The 24511-nt window shown below is 36.1% G+C and overlaps 1 protein-coding gene and 1 long non-coding RNA gene across 4 annotated transcripts; one reads left to right on the top strand and one right to left on the bottom strand.

Annotated features, from left to right (window-relative positions):
* Positions 1 to 26: 26 nt before the first annotated feature.
* LOC132905924 (uncharacterized) lies at positions 27 to 24078 on the bottom strand. Of its 3 annotated transcripts, none has more exons than XM_060957674.1 (8): positions 23934 to 24078; positions 14116 to 14252; positions 13594 to 13747; positions 13074 to 13162; positions 5018 to 5161; positions 4089 to 4343; positions 1375 to 1465; positions 27 to 336 (listed from the first exon to the last, which is right to left on the bottom strand). In XM_060957674.1, the coding sequence occupies exons 2-7, from the start codon at positions 14213 to 14215 to the stop codon at positions 1383 to 1385; spliced, it is 825 nt and encodes a 274-aa protein (XP_060813657.1). In that variant the 5' UTR covers positions 14216 to 14252; positions 23934 to 24078; the 3' UTR covers positions 27 to 336; positions 1375 to 1382. The 3 variants fall into 3 exon arrangements, with proteins under 3 accessions (XP_060813657.1, XP_060813658.1, XP_060813659.1); XM_060957675.1 differs by lacking the exon at positions 23934 to 24078 and adding an exon at positions 23664 to 23839; XM_060957676.1 differs by lacking the exon at positions 1375 to 1465.
* Positions 10333 to 15246, top strand: LOC132905939 (uncharacterized). The gene is made up of 2 exons (XR_009657889.1): positions 10333 to 10895; positions 12344 to 15246. It is a non-coding gene; the product is annotated as an uncharacterized LOC132905939 (long non-coding RNA).
* Positions 24079 to 24511: the final 433 nt, after the last annotated feature.

Raw genomic sequence — 24511 nt, 5'->3', positions numbered from 1 at the left:
ATATCGTAGAGAAAGGAGATTTGTAGTAAAATTTAGGCAGTGTTTATTTTATTCGTAGACAGCACGAACGAATAGTACAATAAACCATGGTGATGAGAAACGTTAATAAATAGAACTCCATGGACGATGATACGTACTGTGAGAAAAGAGATAATCAGGCAAATAGGTATCGAATGGTTGCTTATAGGATACGATGTAAATACTCTTTCACATCTTTCTTTTTTTTGTCTTTTTTTTTTATGTTAACTTTTTTCGAGACTTTATTTGGCTTTTTCCATCGTTTATTTTCGTATCACGCGTTCCATGCGGGGCGGCACAGTCATCAGTAGACGTGAGCTGCAAAAAGATCGATCGATGGATCAGGCACAAATATATATATATATATATATCTAGAACAAGGTGAACGTTGCTTCGAGAGTTCTAATCGCTTAAATATACGTCCTCCAGTATTGAATCTTTTCAAATCCGTGAAAACATGTAATACGGTATTTTCGTTAGACCTCTCAAAGCGTAACGCTAGGATAACAGAGTAGGTATATATACACATACACGTACGTAGTAAAAATTAGAGTATCTTTTAACAGAGGAGGGAAAGGAATATCTTTACACGGTAAAAAAAATGTTTTCGACACGGATCGTGTTTCCGGTGTCCGTCGATATCTCGCGGGTCATCTAAAGCTGATGTGTTAAAAAATCTGAAATTCTCTGCAAACACAAACTATCGACGAGTCTGTGGAAACGAGTAACTGTTGAAAAATCGTGAACAAAGGTCCGTTTATCGTTATTACCTTACTCCGGGAGTTTCTGTTTGCAGATGTTTCGATATTCCGTCGATACGTATACAATTGTATATTGATATGCATATTAGTCGAGTGAAATGTACAAAGAGGAGCGTATTTCAAATAAAAATAACCTATTAGAGGGGACGTTGTAAATCCAGGCACATAAGTCACGTACAAAATTACAGACAAGATGTGTGACACTGTTTGGCAACAATTCTTCGTTTTCTATAACTTTTTGTTTTAATTGCATGAATTGTTTCGTACTGTAAACATGGTGAGTGATTTTATATGATTTTATGATGACACGGTTAGGTTCGATATATGTATCTCGGTCTCATTCGCTCGAACAGCCCAGGTAACACGAGCTATAATAATGATTCTAAACTTCGTTTAAGACTCGTTTCATTTTCGTTCGTGTTACGTTTGTTACGTTTAGCTGCGTGTTAATTGATAAATAAATCTCATCGTAGCCAGAAATATGTACAGCAGCGTGACGTGATTCGTTCCATCTGATTATTATTTGTTCACAGAATTAACGTGTAAGGGTAACAGGATGCAAAACACTTGGCCACATTTTAATCTTATCGCTCACTTTGTTTCTTAATGTGTGGTACGTTTATTATACCACGGGCTGGTAAAGTGAAATCGTGGAACTGGCTTCGAATAATAGTAGTATAAGTCTCCTGAAATACAACAGATATATTCGAGTTGCATATCACTTTCGTTCACTAACAAGTCTTTTCTTCTAGCTGTTTTCTTACTATCGTTCTGTTTTATTTCCTTTCTTTTTTCCGTTACTAAATTTTATCCAATACTTTACCCAATTGCTTTTGAATCTTTATACACTTTTTGCTGAATTTTCGAATGCAACCTTCCTTATCGATTTTCTTTACGTTATCTATACGAACGTTTGAAGCGATTAATTAATTAGCATCGATAGTTTTTATACGAATAGTTACGTATCCTCCACGGAAATAGCGGTCGATCGAGGCTCATGTTCACGTGACAATATAACGTTGAGAAAATCTAGCGAGCGAATGGCTTCGCATCAATGTGAAACCTTTGCCAGGTCAAACGATGCTGCAAAGTCAGCAACAGTTGCACAGTGCCATTTCCAACAGTTTCCAGTTTCTGCCAGTGATTTAAGCTAAATTAAATATTCCTATCGTCACGCAAGTTGCTCGTTTCGTTGATACACGAGAATAAATATTTGAATTTGATTGCTTCAAATACTCCTTTCGTTAATTTAGATATCGATATTAACAAGTTGGAAAGTATCAAACTATTAGAAAGTAATTTTATTACTTGTTAGGAAGTAATTTTGAAAAATTAGTAAAAATTGAATAAAAGTTTCTTGGTTCTAAGCTTATGAAATATTTCCGTATTAAATTTTTTTAATGAAATTTTTTTTTCAGTAATAATCGAATCGTTACGCTGTTGAAGAAGTAGTGCACGGGAATTGAACGATCAAAGAAGATATCGCCTCTTTGATGACGATATTATTACCCTGACATTTGAATCGTGCGAGTACCGGAAGTATTAGTTTCACCATAACGCTCTTGCCTTTATTATAAAAAGAACAGGCTGTTTATTGACCCGAGCGTCTTGCAATTTAATAACGCGTATATAATTTGCTTTTCTATAAGTAAGTTTCAAGTTATTACAATTTTTTATTAATATTTCTCTTTTTTTCTAAAAATTACAAAACTTAATAAACCATAAAAAGTCAACCAGAGCATGTGATACTCGATTCTTAATTCAGATCATTGCAACCTATCATGGATTCCATTGGGTTCATACAATCCATTGTTCTTTAAACCACCTTCAACAAGTTTCCAGTAATAAATCTTTTATGCGATATCGACTGTCCGATTTGCGAATGCAGCGACAGAGTTGAATAATGATGTTTTAATAGAATGCAAAGCGTAGATGTAATCGTTAAATAATTGACTAGAGTCTGCCAAGAGAAAGGAATATGTACGTATGTACTTGGCTCGAATCCGGAAGTTGGCGTCTGGCGCGTGTCGCCATGAATTTTGCGGTTTATCCTTTGAAGCAACCGTATCTGTACTCGAGCCAAATGGTAAACAATCGGTCAGATAATGCCAGACGTAATCCCATTTTATAATGTTACGTAACTAAGCACTCGATCGAATGTCGCGGAAAGAAATTTTCACTCGGAATGATTTAAGATTCTGTAAATAATTCAACGTTGATAACACATCGATATCATAAATAATTGATAACTACATTACGTGTTCCTTTACCGTGAAAAGGTACAGTAACGTGCAAAAATTTGTAGACTATCGTTTGAATCTTGTTTCCCTGTTTAAGCTGTGTCGCTTTTGTTTCCTATTGTATTTTGCTTTCAAGCTAAATCCTAACTGTCTAGGAATTTTTGAACAGCCTTGTTTATTTAGATTTTGGTACTTTTCCTCGATTTTGCAATAAACAGGGATACTGCTGAATTGTTAAACCTGTTTAATTTAAGTAGTTTCTTTTTATTCTGCAATTTATTGCATCGTATCTACTAATTAGCATCTTCAGGCAAATTTCCTTCCGATTGATTTAAACGCAAACTCTAGAGAGATTAGCAAGGATTTAATTCATGGTTTTTTATTTGATTCTTTTTTTTTTAATTAAGAAATGATTGAAACGTCTTTGGAAAGAAAAAAATAATGATATTTTCCTTAACGCGACTCTGATTTAATTAAAAAGAATTCTTAAAATATATTGCGGTATCCTAAATTACTTTCAACCGTTCTTCGCTCTTTATCTGAGAAAATTTCGCCACTTATTCAAAACAGAAGTATTCAAAATATAATTTCCATGAAATTATTACCTACTTATTAAACGTTTATTTCTTTCGACAGAGTGAGGCATCTACCTTGAGGTATGAAATGATATAAATCCAATAAAATAGCGAAATAAGAAGAGGAACGAATACTTTAACATCAAAAAAAAAAAAATTAAAGAAATCAGAAAATATTCAAATAAAGTATCCAAAGTACTCGTTGCAGTATTCAGAGAGTAAAACAAATCCCTACATAACTTCCACTTCTTCGATTATATTCATAAAAATACAAATTTGTATAAACACGCCCGCAGTCTAATTATTATCTCTCACAGGATGAAGTTCTCAAGTAAGTAGTTGAAACAAACGAACTACTTTAATAACCAAGAAGTGTATCAAGCTGTACTAGACCTACACCTGTACTACGGTGTTTTTGCAAATACTTTCTCAGACAAGGAGCGGTCGTTTGTTCGTGAAAGCATCGCCAATAAAAAGATAAAGCGATTACGTACCGAAAGGCCTGATCGGATGTCGGCTCCACAGATAGCTACGTTTAACAGGACTAAGGTAACTGTCCCTCAGATAAAACGGGGTAACTCTCGCAGCATAGTTGGGAATATAGGGAGCAAAGCTTGGGTACCACCATGGGTCTCTGGTGAAGGCACTGATCGGTGCCATTGGTGATGGCTCCAGAAGATCGAACAAAGGCTTCTTGCGTAACAACGAGGGGAAGGATGGTAAGTAATCGTAATCGGTCACCAAGTTACCTGAAATTAAAAATGATATTCGTTCACAGGTTCCTTCTGGATTTTCTTTGATGTTTGATATCGTATATTTTGCAGTTTGCAATTTTAACGAATCACACTCGCGTTACTTGAGTGGAAAATTGCGAAGAGGAAGAAACGTCGGCGTTTTCAATGAAAAAGTAAAAATTGCAAGTTGCGAGTCGTTGGTTGTTCGATGGAACGTACGAGCTTTCAGGTAGCGTTTTGAACTTCAGTTTAGATAGAATCTGTTACTCGGAATTTGAAATAAACGAGAATATGAAAAATAAAAGAATGTGTTTTAGGTTTTAGCAGAAAGTAATAACTCTTTGCACTTTTAATGTCCGGAACTACTGCACTAAATCATGGTCGTGCAATTTCTAAAGATCTTTCCAACATTATGACGCCATTAAAGTTCGCACCACTTACAAATCTTCGTATTCGAAGTAACGGTGTTGACGTAAGTGCCCGATAAAATGTCATAAAGAGACAGCAACTCGATACAACAACGACTCGTCGATCTTCCTTAGAATCTTCTTCGCTATTAATCACACTGACGGTAAATTCGTTACGTCAAATACACTTATTTTCTCGAGTTCTGAGTTGAGACGCGATGCTCAAAGAAGAAACTCGTTTAGAAAAGAGGAAGTGAAATGCGAGCAACGAGAAGTACTCACCGTGGATATCGAACAATCGTTTCGTACTGAGAGGAGGGCTAATATGCCGAGCCAACAAAGGTGATTTGCTCGGATACAGCCTGTCGATGTCTGCCAAGCGGTTCAGATGATCGGACCAAGCTTTCTCAGGGTCGAACGGTTTCGCTGTATCGTGATATTTATGGCAATGAAACAAAAATTTGCACAATGTTTCGTGCATTCCTGACGGTCTCTCCCCTCCCGACCCTGAATCTTTTGATACTCGGTCAAAATAATTAATCACAAGCACATCGGTAATTTTATCCGGCATCAACAAGGGAACAAGCATACGCGAAATACATGAGAAGTTTTCTGTTTATTATTAGGCTTCGTATATTATTCGGAATCTATAGCTGTAAATCGACAGTGGATATCTTTTCATTATAAATTTAGCTTTCTCATGTATCTAGCTAGTGGAAAAATTTACTTTTAAAAATAGTTATATACGGTTTATGTCATTCTTCTGATAGAATTTGCTTCTTTTTTTTTACTGTTGCGATTTTACAGACTAGAAATTATCATCATAGTTAGAATGTACTCTATGCTTTAATGTATTTTGCTTCCCTTATATCTTGCGAATTTGGATTATTTTTTTTTTTTTTTTTTGGTTTTCGCTTATGTAATCTTTTCCTGTCTTTCTTATTTATTTCAACCAGTTTGTAGGGTTCGACCTATACAGGAATGCAATCGATAGAGTTATGCAACATCGAGAATTCAACAAATCGCAGCATTACGTGACCCGAACTTTTAACGCGCCCGACCGTTACACGAGATATTGATTTGTCCCGTGGGTAATCGATGACGAGGCGCGAATTTCTCGACGTTGCATGATCAAACAAACGACAGTGAGGTGACGAGAGCGTTCTTCTTTCTACTGAAAATCTTTCGACGAATCAAGTTTAACGAAGAATTATTCGTATCTTATTTGAACGTTTGAGGAGTTATTAATTTTCTCCCCACTTGATTTGCCTTGTTACTTTGCATGTAAAAAATGCTCTCGTGAACTCAATATGTATATAAAATACAAGCAAAAGGTCGAATCAGATTTATCGTAAATCGAATTCAACTTTTTGTTACAGGCTTGCAGATTCCTTCGAGTAAAGAATGGATACACAGATAATTAAAGATATTAAGGCGATCCGTACGAAGTAAATATTTAGTTCATTTTGTCGTTGTTAAAGAAGATGTCCAAAAAATGGATTAAAACATCTTATACATCTGTGACCGATGGTAATAATTTTTTTGAGGAAGAACTTTCTATACCGGTGTAGAATATTTTTTAACGTTTAATATTTAGCAAATTGGAAGATCATTTTTTTTAATATTGCACAAAACAATTTTTATTGTATCATATTACTGATTGCTTTTTTTTTATAGACTGGGCATCGAAACAGTTTAATAAAATGTTAAAATAACGATTAAATTCGTTCGAATCGTTGATCAAACAATGGAATCCATTTTTTTACTCGAGGAGGATTAATATTCCATCGAGAAGGACCGATGATATTCTATAGAAAAAAAAGAATGAAGAAACGTAACAAGTCCACATAAACAACATGTCACTAAACTATTGAGAGGCTTGAGATTCATCTTCTCAAATTGTCTTTCTCCGATGAATCGTTTTATGTGTTTATCGTGTGCTACAATCTACGTATGACAAATGACACCTAATGTGAAAAACCGTGCGTACCATCGGTTTGATTTCGTCGCGAATCTGGCCGGAATCTGCCCAACTATTATTTATTTGCGTTTCATTTTCTCTGCTTTAGTACTTTAGCTTTCAGCATCTACATATTCTTTAAAGAAAGATGTTTCTCTTGTTAGTAGCATCGTTTTTGTTACGTGTCATGCACTGTTGGTACGTGGCTTTGATAAAAGACGCAGTGGTGTTTTAGGAAGAATATAACACAATTTGATATAATAATTATTCCATACCATACGTACCATATGTACATATCGCTGTCGTTTATCTAATACTTGTTTATTGTTAAGCTTCCTTTTAATATGTTGCAGTGAAATAGTTAAAATAGAGTGAAAACAATAAAAAATAAATTATACGGGAAAGATCAAGTAACATTTGAGTTACATTCGACTCCTTTCATTACCGTATAATATATTTGACTCTTTACCTAAAACACCCTATGCTAATAACATAGTAACAAGCTTAATTAACGCATCGGTGTCCCGTTCGCTGCTAATCCGATAAAAACGAATAAATGGGAGGGCAAAAATGCGAGTTAAGGTTCACAAGGGTTTTGTCCCCGTTTTTTGGGTGTTCTTCCAAAGCCGTGCGTGTTTCACCTATCCGTAGCAAGCCGTAGATGTATATGATAAAAGCTTATCGAAGCACGATTCTTTCCTTCTAAAAGAGAAAAACGAAACATTCGAGCCGCTCTCACAAAAAAAGAAAAAAAAAATAAAGAAAGAAATGAAATGTAACACGACGCCACGTAACGTGTAAAAAAGTATACTAACCTGGTGGGGGTGAAAAATACCGCCTCAAAAAATCGCATCGTACTCTCCAAAAGCGGAGAGGAAAAAAGAGCGATCAGATATTTTCTAAAAACTTTCTTATCTCATTTTTTACACTGCTCGCCGGTCGCTCAATGAATCGCAATACACTTAGAAATTCGCCGCGAAGTACAAGTTATTCCTGTTAATCGTTACGAACTCGTGGCCATCATCAAGACTGCACGAAACACAGGTCTTTTCTACAGGGTTTTTCTACAGAGTTTTTCTACACAATCTATATCGCTATCTACCTACTGCTACGATTCTATTGGTTCGAAAATTACTTTAATCAGGTTAATCAATGCGTCACTGTCGAAGGAAAGAATTATAATTATATTTGGTTGGTGGACAAGTAACGAAGAGCAAAGCGATTGCTACGCAATTTCATTGTTTCTATGATTTTATTCTATCTTAATTTCTGCTGCATTATTTGAGTTGCTTTCGGTACAAATCCATCGTTAACTCTTTTCTATTTTTATTCTTCGACTTATCGATAGGTGTGATTTTTTGTTGCAATTTTTCTAAATTAACATTTCCATTAATTCGTTGAATAGATACGTACACCGTTGCAACTTGGACCAAAGACTAGGTCGATGAAATTTTCGTACAAATCTTTTCCATCTACGCAATTTTTAGTAAAGATTAAACAATGCAATGGTATTTACTATAATATTTAGAATCCGTTACATTATTTATCGTAAGGTCGTGACTATTCGAAATTGTTCCTTTTAGCGCTATCAAAGGTGAACGTTACTTTTCCACCAACTCGGTATTATAATTGATAAGCAGGTAAAAGGTTGGGGTTGGAGGGATCGGATCGAGAGAGAAGAAAAAAGTACATGCCATCTCCTGAAAAAGATAGAAATTTTTGGATCTAGCTGAAATTAATTATCGCTTGTTAGTCGGAGGAAAAGAATACTTCGAATACGCGTGCGTAGTAAAGCATATATTAATTGGAGTGTTTGGGTCAATTGCTCCACATCGTCCATGTATCTCCTATATTCGATTCTTTTCTCCATTTTGTCCTCGTTTATGATAATATAATAACAACGAATATAAAAATTAAGAAATTGAATAACGAATGGAGATAAGTGACGATATTGGATCGAACAGATCAATGGTAAGAAATTAGAACGCGCAAGCGTCGAGAGAAAATTTCCAGCTTTTTCAAGTTTGGCGGCCATATTGAATTTCCTTTTATTCACTTCATTTGCTTTCCTTTTTTTCATTTTTCTTCTATTTATAAGTCTCACGACTATTTTTTCTCTGATGAATTCAGCCTTCTACCACAATTATTACGATCGAATCGCCGTCGTACGCTCTTCCTTTCTATATTTTTCTTCCGATTACCTATCCAAATCGTTCTTTTATTTTTGTTCTTTAATTCATCTCTCGTTCTTATCGATCCAGATTAGTGTAATCAAACTGCGACCTCCACCTCAGCTGCAAGAGTTAACACGTCCTAAATATCGTTTGCCGTCGTGGACAAAAGTGAAAAGACAAAAAGTTCCTTCGATTACACAGCGAAAATTAAAAAATCAAAAATGGCGTTGGCGAGGGCAACGCTCCTGGCGAAACGCAACGAAAATATCGCATTTGAAAAAATATTCGTCCGCGTATAGTTAGAAAAATTGTCTCGAAGTAGCATAAAATCGATAACATCGAGAAAATGAAATTTTTCTCAAGAGTAGCTGTTCTCGAAAAAACAAAAATATGCCGCATCTTGAGAAGTAAAAAACGATCGCTGAAAAATTATTAGCCAAAAAAACGTTCGTTCGTTGAGTCACTTGAGTTTATTGGAAATTTCATATGCATATACAGTGTGTAGCAGCTTTCTCGTGCTTATTACAAAGCGATTCGTATTCTCGATCCGTCGCATTGGCCACTGTTTCACGATGGCTTCGATCATATTTCCTTCCCCATGCTTTCGAGAACCGTGGGTAGTCGTGACATTCTCTCGACGATCGTCTGAACACATCGATGGAGAGAAATCCAGGCACGTGCGCATGTGTGAAATCGTTGCTTTCGTTTCTTTCTTTCGTTTTCGTGTCGATGAGGGAAATGGGATAAAAACGTGACGCGGGCGTATTATTAGTACGTTAAGTACGCTTTGCATGATTCCAGCCGATTACCATACACAACTGCATACTTGGATTTGATTTTTGTGTACGATTCGTGCTCACCGTACGAAAAGTGCGAAATTGATTTTAGAAGCTCTACCGGGGAAAAATAGAATTATAGAATTATGGAAAATAAGAATTTGGTGAGAATACTTCGTACGTGTAATCACCTTGTTCTTATTTGGTTATTAATTCTAGTAAACGAAGGGTCACGCGTAAAAGTAATTTTATATAGGGATTTTTTTTATCGATCGAATGGTAAAGCGTAAAGAATACGTAGGTAAGTACCTTTGGTTGATAGTGTACCACTCGAAACAAACAATCACCAGTTTAATCACTTGGAGATACTAATGTTAATTCTAGGATAAGGACGATATTATTCGTGTACCGTTAAGCAAATGTCAGAGGTTACTTCTTAATGTCTCGACAATTAATATCTTGATCTGTGGCAGTTACAGTTGTACGAACGCTCGATACACTCGATATATTAAGTCAAATATTCTTCTATCGCGTCTATTTCTCCTAAGGCGAAGATCATCGATAATAATCAAAATAGAACGATAATAAACAAACTTGCAATTTTTATCAACATCACACTTCACTGTAACGTTACCAAGTTCATGATATTAATCGCCAATCACAGTTATTGGGAGCGTATCGGGTTATAGTTTAGAGTAGGTTAGTATCGCGCAAGATGTCAGTATCCTTTCTTCGTATGCAATGACGAAGTCGCACTTTTGTAGTTAGCGTGTTTCGCTGTTTAGTTTCTCTAGTCTGCCAGTGTCGTGCAATTTGTTGTCGCCTAAGGTCGCTCAAATCGACGATGCGATTGAGTAAAAGCCACTTGTTGGGTCTAGTGCCTGGAAAGAAATTAGGAATAGAGCTGCATGCAATTCGTTTGTTCCCTTTTAACGGGTGGTTGCTTAGCTCGCAGATATTATCTCGTTTATCTGGACAACGGCGAGCAACGTGGATGATGATTATGACGATGGTGGTTTCGTTTTCTCGGACGACGCAAGAGGCATGGAGAACAAAACGTATGAACGTAAGAGATCAGTGAGCCGTGTGATCGATGAACGATGAACGATGATCCATGATGCCTGGCCACGTTTCTGTCAGTCGTTCGGTCGTTGATCGTCGCCATTTCCATCCATCGACACTTCCATTGTTGACGACATCGAACAACACGAGAGACATCCACCGATTTTTAACGGACAATCGTATTAATGGTATTAATTATATTAATCTTATTGTTAATTCACGGTTTTGTGCTGCTTCGGTCGAGCTATCGCTTAGTATACGTCGATACCATCTACGTTTAGTTTGTTTTAATATCTCCACGCTTTTGTTTAAATTTGTAGTTTTTTCCAAAATAGAGATGGGCATTATGTTTGCTGACTATTTACAGTTTAGTTTATTATCGCTATCGTTACCGAGAACCGTATACGTAGACTATCTGCAGTCTGACGAAAATTAATTAATCGCTCAAGGCCATTCGATAATCAAACCCCATTACGTATCTAGTTTCTGTTACCGAAAGCAATTATCGTTTGAGCTATTGTCAGGTTATTACATATTTGCATATTTAAGAATTTTTATTTCGTTCCGATATAGTAGTTATATAGTATAGCTATTCTTTTATAGTATAGCTGCGTAATTACGCGAAAGAAACACGCGTTAGTGCCGACACGTGCTATTTCTGGTGCTGCGAAGCAGCCTTGAGTGGCCAATTAATTTTTGACAGACTATAGCACACCTATTCGTTGGATAGATGTATTGCTATCTCTCTATTAAAATTGATTATTCACTGATTATTCAATTGCAAACGTATGTATCGTATTATTATTTATTTAGTCACGAAGAGATGCAACAACGCGGTTACGTTGGCGATTAAACGTGCGATGCGAAAATTATATCTGTTATATCGATACTACGATCTTCGATCAGATGCTATCTACGCTCGAATAGTACATAAGTCTCTAACAAACATGTCTATCACCACGACCGAGTTAATCGTTAATTAGTTACCAAAATCATTTCTAGCCCATCTCTGATGCAAAGATAATTATTGTAATTAATTGAACACCAGCGAACACCAATGGCAGCGTCGGTCATCAGTGGATGTCAAGCTGCTCCTCAGTCACATATAATCGAATTGTTCTTTTATTTTCCTTTTATTAAAAACAGAAAAATCATTACGCGTTCTATTTCAAAAGGCGTAAAAGAAAAAGAAAAATGAATCGTATAATCGCGAGGCAAACAAGTCTTGAGGCATATTTAACATAATTATATATATATATATATTTTTATACGTATGTATAGATGCATGTTTTCGTATAGCGACATTATAAGTATAATAACTTAGATACAAAGTGTACGGAGTAGAGTAAATTAGTATTACACATATTATGGCATGGTTGTGTGTACGTGAAGAGAAAAGGTATCGAGACACGTAGATAAAATATGAACTCGAGGTGAATTAAATACGATTCGAAAAAATTCAAAACACGTACGTGTCCAAGAGTGCATACGCATTTCACACGTCGGATGGGGATGACACATAACAATACAAAGGTATTTTTTTTCTTTTTTCGAAGGATTGGGAGCATCCCATATATGTATATTTTCAGTTGCCTTGCTTCGCTTTTTACTCATTTTCACTTCGTTTCTTTTTTAGTCACGATGGAGTGCAGGCAAAGGTGGAGGGCTCTTTTCATAAGGATACGAGACGGATCCTCCAGGATGGCGTTTCTGGCTTCTGAGAAAGGCCTTGGAGAGAAATATTCGCGGACCGCCGAATATTTACACCTCCGACAAAGTTAACGTGTCTTTACAGCCTTCCTTTTCGTTCGTTTATTTATTTTCGATTTTCAAAGTTTTAACTTTTATCTTAACTTACTCGTCTATCCAACAGGCAGAAGCCAAAAGCACCTGGTTACAAATTACTGACAAGAACTTTGACAAGAATTATCAACTAAAGGAAGAAAACTCCGAGAACGAGCGGTTATAATTAATTAATTAATTGGATTCAACGACGATAATGCTTTCGTTCCACATTCTCATGCGTTTCTTCGTTCATTCTCTTTTTCGTTCTCACTCAGGTCTTTTTTGCTTTCATTCGTATTTTTTTGTCGTTTCCGTTCTTTTTTTCTTTTTTTTACTTTTTGGCACTAGAATTTTTATAATTATATTTTATCTCTCGTTCGTGAACGTTCGAGTCGCGTGTTTACAACAACGTTTAAACTTTCCAAACTTCTCTTTTCGTTTCGTTTCGCGCTTCTTTTTCTTTCTCGATTCTTTCTGTCTGATCTTTTCTGTGGTTTTTATAATTACTTTTTTGATTTGGTTTTACGACGTCGTTCACTCTCTTTGGTTTGGACTTTTGCTCAGAGTTCTTTAGTACGTACCGGGGATGAAGCGTTCTACAGGTTTGTATTGATGCGGGTAGATCTGCCTCGGTGTGTAACCGTAGATCTCACGGTGGACGGGCAGGTACCTTCAGGGAATAACGTTTACTTTAATAAAAAAAAAGTTTGCTTCGTCTTATTATTTAAGATGATAAATAATATTATTCAAGATAATTAAAGCTATTGCCAGATTGTAAGAACATAGTCCATCATTTTGTCGTTGCTCAAGTGTATAAATAACAGAAAACAATCATCTTTTACATCGACTTTGAGATTTTGCAACATTCCATAAGGTTATTCTATAAAAATGTTCGTCACTACGTTTGACCATGTATTGTATAGCAGTCTTATTATGAAAGATACGTTAAGATGATCTTTCTTTTATCTTTTATCGCACGAGTGGCCTGCCTACCTAATTAAATTATTTATGTTATCAAAGTTTCAACGAAGTATCGATTCTTAAGCATCGATTGAAATATTGTTAGTTAACGAGTTTCAAAGGTACTCCAAGAAATCTTACCTGTATCCAGGAACGTTGATGCGATCAGCCGCATGGATGGGGGTTTCAAAGATAGACTTTCCAAATGGCCACGAGGTGGATAGCTCAGGATAATCTGAACGGAAAATGCTGCGAGGTCTGTGCGTGTGTTCAGGGGCTCTCATATCGTCGGTGCCTGTAAACAGTAATAGTTATATAGGATGTTAACACCTCTGTAAACACCGATACCAAAAGTATTGTACAAGACAAATTGCGACAAACGTACTTCCTTAAAAAATCTCTCAATTATTACAAAATTTGGAAGTTACGTGATTTCGTTTGAAAAAGGTGAGAAGAGAATAAGAAGCGCGAAAGAAATTAAAGCAACTAAGATTTCGTTCAGAAGGAATTCGATATTATAAAAATTAAATATACATAAAGCTGATAGAGGAGAAACTAACTTTTTCCAGCAGCGATCGAGTTTAAATAGAAAGCGAATAAACTTTCGAGTTAAAGTCTGTTCGCGTTAAATTCCTTAATTCCAAGTAATGCACGAAGGAGTACCTTTTAAGGCTCGAACGTAACTCTGCCAGAATTTGGCCTTCCTTGTGATAGGCTCGTTGCGCCCGATCATGTCGAGATTGCTTCTAAAGCGCGCGTCCATTTTGCCGCTCTACTGAACTGCTAACCACACTCGTTCGCTGAAATAAACGAACGTAAATTACTTTTTGCGTTTTTATAATCCAACGCGTGAAGATATCCGATGATCTAATTTGTCCGCGTCAGGAAGGAAAGATCGACGATTGTGATTCAGATTCGATATAGGAATTGCTCTTCGCTGGCATAAATCTTGTATGTTAGCGATAATGTAATTTCTGAAAGAGATTAATCCTTAATTAATGTAACACTACGTATTCTTTTGTCAGTTAATCATTTGCGGAATAAAAATGGTTACGATAAATGTCTAAGGTTAGAGAAAAACATTGCGTAAGCGCATGTTAATTATAAAATACGACGTCTTCGATATTTCAAATTTAAAATACTTCAGCGTGCCAAATTTCAAATGTTTAGAATATATAATATTTCTCAATAAGATCGCTAGAAATATCAAAGTGCGATAAACTTAAATAGAAGACTACAATTTCTTAGAAATACAGTTTTCACGGAAATTTGTAAACACAACGGTATGTGTATAATCGATCTCATAAACAACAAGGAATTTCTAAATTTGAAATACATAAAAAAAAAAGACAGCGCCGTAAAATATATCTTCGCTAAGATTATATTTACGTTAAAATTTCCCTGTTTGGTATCTGGGATAGTATTTAACAAGTACGAGGATAATAATGCAACAAATTTAGGGCTTGTAATGCTAGCAGACAGTAAACGCGCTAAAAATAAGAAACTTATGGACGATAATTTGCAAAGGTGTTTGTTGGCATCCTGTCGCTTTCTAAGTATAGCGGACACGATTTTTCGCGGTCGATTTCTTCATCATTCTTGTTAAACCAGATTTTATAATTATATATATTTACAACTACTATTTAAAACTGGGAGTAAAAAATAGATTTCATTAACACTTTGTATTAACACATACTACTCGGTATTAACACATAATGCCATCTAGTGACAAGACGAAAATCACATTAGCATATTACGTTTTATATTTAATAAAATTTAAAATTTATAAACTTATTTTTTCTTAATTTTACTGTATACAGTATATCTACCAATGTCCAGATGTATATTTGTAAATATAATACCTATGTATAATATTATATTAGATATAATATATAACCTAATCCCAATCTAGATAGAAACGTTAAACATCAATGAAATGTTTCATTGAATAAAATACGAAAGCTCGAATTTGGTGCTCGTATTTGAAAAGCCCGTACTCGTCCCGTTTTGCGAATGGTATTACGTGTATTACGATTGGTTGCGGCATTCCTCGGATCAGCCAATCGAGGACTGCGACACAAACAGGAGCATCGGCTTTTCTTTTTGTTGACGCAATGGTGCCGCTAAATTTAGAAACGCGCGCACTTCATACTCGGCCTGGATCATCCGAACGCTTTCGCATGTATTCCTATTTCATTCTCGGCAAGAGCGATCGAAGGTCATCGGAAATAAATTTGGAATACGTGATCTAAATCAACGGTCGTCCATTAATGCCTGATTCTGGCGACCGAGTTAATTTCCTCGTAATCGCATAGTTTGGTTAATCACCGAACGTATTTCTACGTAGTAATCGAATAGAACGTCGAAACTTAATGAATGCTTCTGTACTTTATCGAAACGTCTCCATTAAGAATTACGATCAGGTATTTGGAGAATTATTTATATCTACAGTGGCTACAAAAATTATTTGCACATATTTTTATTTTAGCAGTTCTACGTTTTATTTTCAGAGTATCAAATTTTTGTCGTCGTACGAAAGTGTTACTAAATGATACAAAACTTATTGCTATACTTTAGTAATTTTCTATAGTTGGACCTATTTAATTGGTATAAAAAAGATAAATGCTATAATAATTACTAAATACAATAATATGTAAATACTTTTTTTGCTCTCGGTATATATTAGGGAATAAATCTGTATTTGACAAATTTTGGGATACACATTTAGATACGAGAGATCTATATAATTGCATAAAGACGTGAAAATTCACAGATAAATTAGCTATTGTGTTATTTAAATACTATAAGTTGTTTCAGAAACAAATGTTTTATTGCTGTGATTCTATTCATAATTTGAAGAAGTTGGCGCCACTTATCTTACAATATAATCGTTACCAACCTTAAGGTATGACTCTGTATCAAATGAAATAAATTAATGTAAGAAATTGAAAATTTATAATATTCTTCTTTCTACCGAAGAAAAGAATTATATAATACATTTTAGTATCGAATAATAATTTGTGTTATTTGAAAATTTTGAAATTTATGCGTATGAAAATTTGTTTCACAGAAGTTTGCAACACTGAATTTAAAACGTTGCTTGACCCTTCGGCCACAAAAGTGAAGTGCAATTTTTCGTAGTGTGTTAATCAAGTTTTAACGGTCAAACGGCACAAATCATACGCAAAATCAGTAATATCTATCAAAGGTAATTGTTTTTTAACATACTTGTTGCTCGAGAGATATAAATATAGTAAAATTGTAATGAAAATTTCATAGTATGCAATTTTGTTACACTTGAGTGGAACTTTATATCAATGATGTGTATTATACCGTTAAATATTTGTGTATATTTCAATATAAAGCTTTCTAAATGGTAATAACTTTAATATTATTACGAGAATAAGAAAATTAACGTTAATTAATGTATTTGGAAAGTAGAGAGTATTTTTCTTTCGAACGAAAGTCGACACCTTGCTTTGTCGTATTTCCACAAACATATATGTATATATACATAATTAATAGTCATTTAAAATGCTTTATGATGAGAAATTCATCTACGATGTAATTCGGAAAGTATCTTAGTATGTATGTACGTACGTATATATAATTCATTTTCGTAAGATAAAATAGAGCAACGAATAATATTGTATCGTACTAACAGGTGTCTCTGCAGGTTGCGTCAATGGAGCCAGTGTTGCAGATTACAGAATGCAATCAGAGAAAGGTATGTGCAATTTCCGTTTTTTGGTAGATTATTATTGCATACCACAAATTTGAAGGTATATAATAATATTTTGTATTTTAATCTGTTTTGCTTTCACCAGTAAATGAAATAATAGATTGTGAATAATGATAGCTTTCTGATGAAAAAAAGTATACAAAAATGAATTATGATTTTCATATGACTGGAACACGATTTTATTGAACGGTAATGACGTTCATCACTGGACTGTAATTAAAGAAACTTAGGTCATGAACCTAGACAGAAATTTATTTCGCTCTCTAGATGTTCGAATAAGACCTTAAGGTATCTTGTATGGTATTTTTACATAATATATTTAAATCTCCTATAAATGCATAAACACCTACAATCTAATCATTATATTACACAACAATCTAGTATCAAATCAACACTTCCCATCGTACTATACTTTCTACCATCTATGAGCGCGTTCGTGGCGGATGGAAAAGGGAAAATAAGAAAAAGCTCGGTGGTCGTGGACGCAGAATGATGCGTCGCGTCGCGTCGTGACGTAAGAGTCCCGGATTCGCGGTCGCTATATTTAGGCTGCCCGGGCCCCGGTCCGTTTTTAGTTGGAAACAGGTGGACATCCAAGCTGTGCGAAGGCAGCATAGTCGACGAGTCTCTGGCTGACTTTGACCGATTTTCGCGAACCTCCCCCCCTTCCCCATCGGAATGGGCTCCTTTATGCCCGCGACGACGATAATGACCCATAAAACAACACGTGCCCACCCTTCGGTCCATAGGATTCCATGCGCGGCTAATTAGAGAATTTATTTGTTCAAACCGTTCGAGATCGTCTCGACTCGTTCAAAAGTTTATTGCTTAAGAGTGTTTCGATCATTTGATGGTTTATATACCTGCAAGGTGGATATCAAGGAAAATTATTATTCTGAGTTGAAGATGAAATACCTTGTATTCCGAATTCGCTCGAATTAATTTCCTGTTTGAGAAGATTTCTGATAGTTGGAGAATGTTTATATATGCAAGAAACGGAGATTTAAAAGAACGATTCTACAATTCAGAAATTTTTTAGTTACGTCCAAGATGAACAGAGTATTATATGGTTCGTAATGTTCGGAATGTTAGCAAGTATGGTAAATAAAAAATATAGCGTTCTAATAATAACGACGACAGTTTAGGAACGAGCAAGTTTTCTGAGAGCTTGTTTGGAATTTCCCTCAAAGGTTCCCATGTTCTCATTTCTCGCCCTAAATCCTTCCAAATAATTTTCATACTCGAGCTTTTATCATTTTCGTCGTAAGGCTAATTACCTCTAATTAACTAATAACTCGAACTTTTGTTAAATTCCGGTTATAAATATCAACTAACCAACGAATCGAATTTATCTTTTTATTCTTCGACATAACTTTTGCCCGACTCTTCTATCCAACGAACACGCGTGCAATCTAGATGACTGTTAAAAATAAGCAAGACGGGTTCAAGCAAATCATCCGGGGCGTAGGTCCAAAAACTGAAAATACGTGCCGGCTCACGGTGTGACTTTTCGTTTGCTGGCTTACAACCGCGTTAGGTCCTCACCCAGCGCGTTCCACTTCCGTGCGTCATCGTGGACGCGTAATACAAGTTTAAATGACGGCCTTTAGGAATTGAATAATCAGAGACGTATGCCAGACTACCGACCAAACACGTGGATCAACGTCGATGACAGCTGATAGCGTTAGGTGCCCCGACACCTGTTACTTCTTTGTTTCATTGTTCCCTGCCAGAACGATCGCGTCAGAATGTATCACGGTTAAGAGTGTTCAAGGTTTAATTGTGATCTACGAATTCTCTAGACAGGTCGCCACTTTTCAAAACGCTTCATGAGAATGTCTCGCGTTTCGTATTACCTACGAATTAGTTTTATTACAGAATAGATAGTTACAGGGTTTGTCACGTCGTAGCTAATTTTAGGCTGTATGTATATTTCAATTGAAACATTTAGATAGAACAATGAACCGGTCGTAAAATAGCGAACAAGCGGTCAGCTATTTTAAGTATCGAGGTATTTATGTTGAACTTACATAGGTCGCTTATTGAAAAGTTTAACATATATAAATTCGTACTATCAACTAGTTCTTATGCAATGCGCTATGTAAGGAGATTCAGACAGTCATTAGTCAGACGACGGAATTGTAACACGAAAACAACTACTTTCCGCGTACTGTATACAAGTTGAATTTAAAAAATTAAGTTCCATCACAGAAGTTACATTTCACTGTTATTAAACAACAGAAAAATATTTCTAAAGAAATTGTAAATAAGAATTTTCATCGCTAAAACGATATTTAAACTTCATTGTTAAAAATTCTGTTCTACCGATATTATTGTGATTCAAGAATTAGAGAAAAATTTTGAGAAAATCTTTCAGCGATGTTGTATAATTTTAAACGGGAGTATCAGCAGGAAGCGAATTTAGCGATCGTAATGGCGTCGTCAGAAATTATGTTCACATTGAAAACTTGCCAGAGAACGAATTTTCCAAGTGTGCTTCTTTCAGCTATGTGGCGGTTTCGCGTGATCCGACGAAGGGTAGGCGAGAATGTAACAGAGGCAAAGGAAACTTTCGCACATCGGCCTTCAATGTTGAAACTCTAACTATCAACCGAAGACAGCCAGCTCGACACGTTGCGGTGAAACGCTAGAAACCATTTAACCCAGAAAATATCAAACGTCTGGACACATCAAAAGTTTCCTCTAACGCTGCTCGAGTCGAGGTTCAGAGAAGCTCTCTAGAAATCAATAACGTTAGCTCGATGGAGATACCAAACTTTGTCGATTTTCGACGAAAAATTAATTGAGAAATCTCACTTCGCTTGAAATCATTTGTATCGTTGATATATTTTTTTTAGTAGAGTATTCGTTTAGCGCTATTAATTTTTATAACAAATTCTCAGTGAAATTTGTACAAAAAATAGTGAAGAAACCTGTATAGATACGTACGAACGTAGTAAGTAGATTCAGAGTGCAATTGGTCGGACAAACGAAATCTGGTGCTAAAGTAAACCATTTTACGCGCCTGTAGAAGTTAAATTCGAAAAATGATGACAAATACGAAGCGAGTGATGAGCATGAAGTAAATTAGAGTTTGCTTATAAATATTGTACCTATCTATGAAGCAAAGCGAACAGAGAGATAAACGTGTTTAATTCTCTTATTTCAAGACCACGCTCTGCAATATTAAAAAAAAATAAACGGCATTTCAAGGATGATAGTAACGCGGTATATTTAACCCTCAACTTGTGGGATGAAATTCGTGCTTGTTATATAATCGGCATACCGAAAAAAAAACTTTTCGGGATTAGAAAATTCAGTCCCGGATACTTATTTATATGTTTTGCAATATAGAATGTATGTTATTCTCTTATGGAGAAAATACTTGTATAGCGTATAAACTTTGCAAGGTATAACGTTGATTATCGATATGACATGTTTAAAAATTTATTCAATTTATATCGCGCGCATTTAATAGGTACGAGGGGAACAGAGAAACGTAGATGACGGACGTTGATTATAATTGTTTTGATTGAGAATCGAAGTTTTGTCACGGCTAGAAAGTCGCCTTTTTGCGGCGTTATATTTAGCCCGATGTGGCCGAAAGTAGTGACGCCTTAATTCGGTCAGACGCGTAGTTTAGCTCGTCAAGCGGCGCGAGGCGCCTCTTGGCACTTGTGACGTATTCTATGATATTAAGAGAATGAGCAATCTGGAGCGTGTCACTTTAGCCGTTTATAATTTTATACGCGTTACATCGTCCCAAAAATTTACCACGGTGTATTGCTACTCGTAACTTCTTTTTCTAACGTCAGCACTGAACAAATTCTTACAATCCTGCACATTTTCTACGTCATTATTCATTTAAATAACTTGCTTTCTCACATCCTAACTCTAATACTTCCATTAGCCATAATCTTCTATGAGAACGAGGTTTACTCCAGCAAAAGGTTCCTAAGCTACTCCGAGTATTCGATCATTTCCTACAAACGATCGTTGAAAACGTTTCAAAAACTATCAGAGTGCGTGGCGATCTTTATTAACACGTTATCTTCTGTCTGCGAGGAATACACGACACTCGGAAAGTGGATCAACCGAGATGATGCGTACGTTCGCTGAGAGAAAAGTGTTTCGCGTGCTTCGACACTGTCCTAGAATTTGTAGGAACAGAGTTATGCTAAGTAGTTGTACCATAGTACCAAATAGGTTGAAAAATAATTGTCCTTAATTTATTAGACAATCGACAGTGTCAGTTTATGAATATCAATATTAATACTAAAATCCTATTTATCTCAACTTCATTTGATAGAACGAACTTTCGGTCAGTACAACGAACGTCTGCTATTCAAATGGACAATATTAATGATATTTTGTGAATATTACATGGAATTCTAATTATATGATCTGTTTGCTCCCGCAAGGATCAAATTTGCTAAATTTTGCACTTTTATCGCATCGTATATATATTTAAAAAAAACTGTTTCGCGTGCTTCGACACTGTCTTAGAATTTGTAGGAACAGAGCTATGCTAAATAGTTGTACTATAGTACCAAATAGGTTGAAAAATAATTGTCCTTAATTTATTAGACAATTGACAGTGTCAGTTTGTGAATATCAATAGTAATAGTAAAATCCTATTTATCTCAACTTCATTTGATAGAGTGAAATTTCGGTCAGTACAACGAACGTCTGCTATTCAAATGGACAATATTAATGATATTTTGTGAATATTACATGGAATTCTAATTATATGATCTGTTTGCTCCCGCAAGAATCAAATTTGCTAAATTTTGCACTTTTATCGCATCGTATATATATTTAAAAAAAAGTGTTTCGCGTGCTTCGACACTGTCCTAGAATTTGTAGGAACAGAGCTATGCTAAATAGTCGTACTATAGTACCAAATAGGTTGAAAAATATGCGTTCGAAAAATAATTGTCCTTAATTTATTAGACAATTGACAGTGTCAGTTTATGAATATCAATAGTAATAGTAAAATCCTATTTATCTCAACTTCATTTGATAGAACGAAATTTTGGTCAGTACAACGAACGTCTGCTATTCAAATGGACAATATTAATGATATTTTGTGAATATTACATGGAATTCTAATTATATGATCTGTTTGCTCCCGCAAGGATCAAATTTGCTAAATTTTGCACTTTTATCGCAACGTATATATATTAAAAAAAAAAGTGTTTCGCGTTTTAACCACAGAAAGGGAGCGGCTATAACAGACACGTCGGACTTGGCGGCATCCCGCGGATATTTTTATCCCGACAGGCACGCCGCGGCGCGTTACATAACTGCCAAACAAATCGCTGCCAATTATTATAAACAATTCTCTCGGTTGTATGATTGGCACACGCGTACGAGAAACCTCGAGCATCGATGTCTGTGCCTTGTACGTTTCCACTACATTTTGAGAAGCACGCGGCAACGAACGATCGGTCTGCCTCGAATTGGTATGCGATAGCAGAGAAACCGAGACGCGAGTCGCGCCAACTATTGCAAACGTGCTTCCACGAAATTAGAACTTTGATTCAGGACGGTGGTGTTCGCGACTGTATCTTTACGACTCGTTCGATCGATCGATCGTTGAACGCACCGAGTCATTCGTATTGTCTAAATCTATCGAACCGATTTATAGAATTTTGCAACGAAACATTCGTTATAATATCACTGTTTTTCTTTCTTCGGTACTTGCGATATAACATTACTTATATATCGTAGTATTCCTTTTTTGTTTTTTAAACATCGACAATGAAATATATTTTACATATTTTGTGTTGTTATTAAATCACGCGCAAACATATAACGTTATAATATTGTAGATACGATTATTACTATATATAGATTGGTACAAACATCGTCATGCATGTATTATCATTGTACAAAACATCAGGCGTAAACAGACAAATAGATAATTTTTTTCTATTATCAACGAGACTTCAACGATCGTTCGTAAAAATGTAATTTCATTAATTTCTTTGTTCCGTTACTAAAAATTGAAATTAGAAATTTATCGACACGATAAAACGGTCCCATGGTTCGATCGTTTCTGCCTCGTAAGATTAATTACCACTGTGTACGTCAATTTGTCCACAGTGTAATTAGTTCCTCTCGTTCTCGTGGGTTAGTAACATCGATTAGTGTTAAAAAGCACACGTACCAGTGTGAATGAAACGAACCGAAAGTGATACAATCTAAAATTATTTGCAGACTCGCTTGTAAGTGTACTAGAACAGCGCAGTCTAGGTTAATGGAAGAGCGAATTCCTACTAAATATACGCAGAAGGACAAGCGCAGGCAGGCCCACGTCCAGTCAGGCGTTCTCTCCTATTTTTCGCCCTGTTTTACACTGGCGCGCACACACGCGGACGAGAATCCTCGATCTTTCCTCTTCGAACGAATCGCTCCTCTTGGTATCGTCCTCGATCAGTTCAGCCAGATAGAGTGTCGCACTCACGATTTATCTATCTCTTTCCCACCCTTAACGTCCAGATCTTTGTCTCTTTCTCCCTCGAACCAATGAAATAAGTCGTCGCGCGATCGTTTAAAATCCTCGAACAAAATCAACTTGTTCTCGTTTTCTTTTCTTTCTCCCGGCAAGCTGAGAACGAAGAATCGAAGTAGAAGAAAAGGAAGAAAAAGAAAGTGGAATGAAAAAAAGTTGGCGAATAAACTCGACTATGTCGACCGGTGTGCGGTGGTCGATTGGAAATTAGCCCTTTTTTACCTAAGTATTTCGGACGACCGTTCGGTTCGGAGATTGGACCTTAGACTGGGCGGCTGCCGCCAAAAATGTAGACTAGTATACCGAGCGTCGGTACGGTGGCGCCGACCTGTCGGCGAGTTTCCGTGGCTCGCCACGCGACATTTATGGCTCAACCCCCGCCAACGTTACGCGATTGGTCGATCGGTCGACCCGCGACCGTATCGAAACTTCCTCTTCGTCCTCTTCGTCCGTCTACTGAGCCTTTCCTTCGCTTCTTTCTACCGCGGATCGCCTCCTCACGGTCGTCGTTCGCCCACACGTTCCTTTTTTTCTTTCTTTCCGCTATACGAATATCCGAATGTTTTTAGCTTTCGATATGTATTAAATACGTATTAATTAATACGTATCGATCGATGGCGTTTGGCTGCTCTTTAAGGATTATTATTCAAGAAATGGAACGACGTACGTGTAGACATTCATTCGAACGACTTTATCTTCGACTGCTATATATTCGCTCGCCATGTGCCAATACACGATCTAGTTGACTGATTGATTTTAATAGTTGTAAACAAATGGCGAGAATTTATGAGGGAACATTT

Source organism: Bombus pascuorum, chromosome 4 (assembly GCF_905332965.1).
Source record: "Bombus pascuorum chromosome 4, iyBomPasc1.1, whole genome shotgun sequence".
Taxonomy (NCBI): Eukaryota; Metazoa; Arthropoda; class Insecta; order Hymenoptera; family Apidae; genus Bombus; species Bombus pascuorum.
Note: the sequence above shows the minus strand (reverse complement) of the source record. Positions and strands in the feature narration are given on the sequence as shown.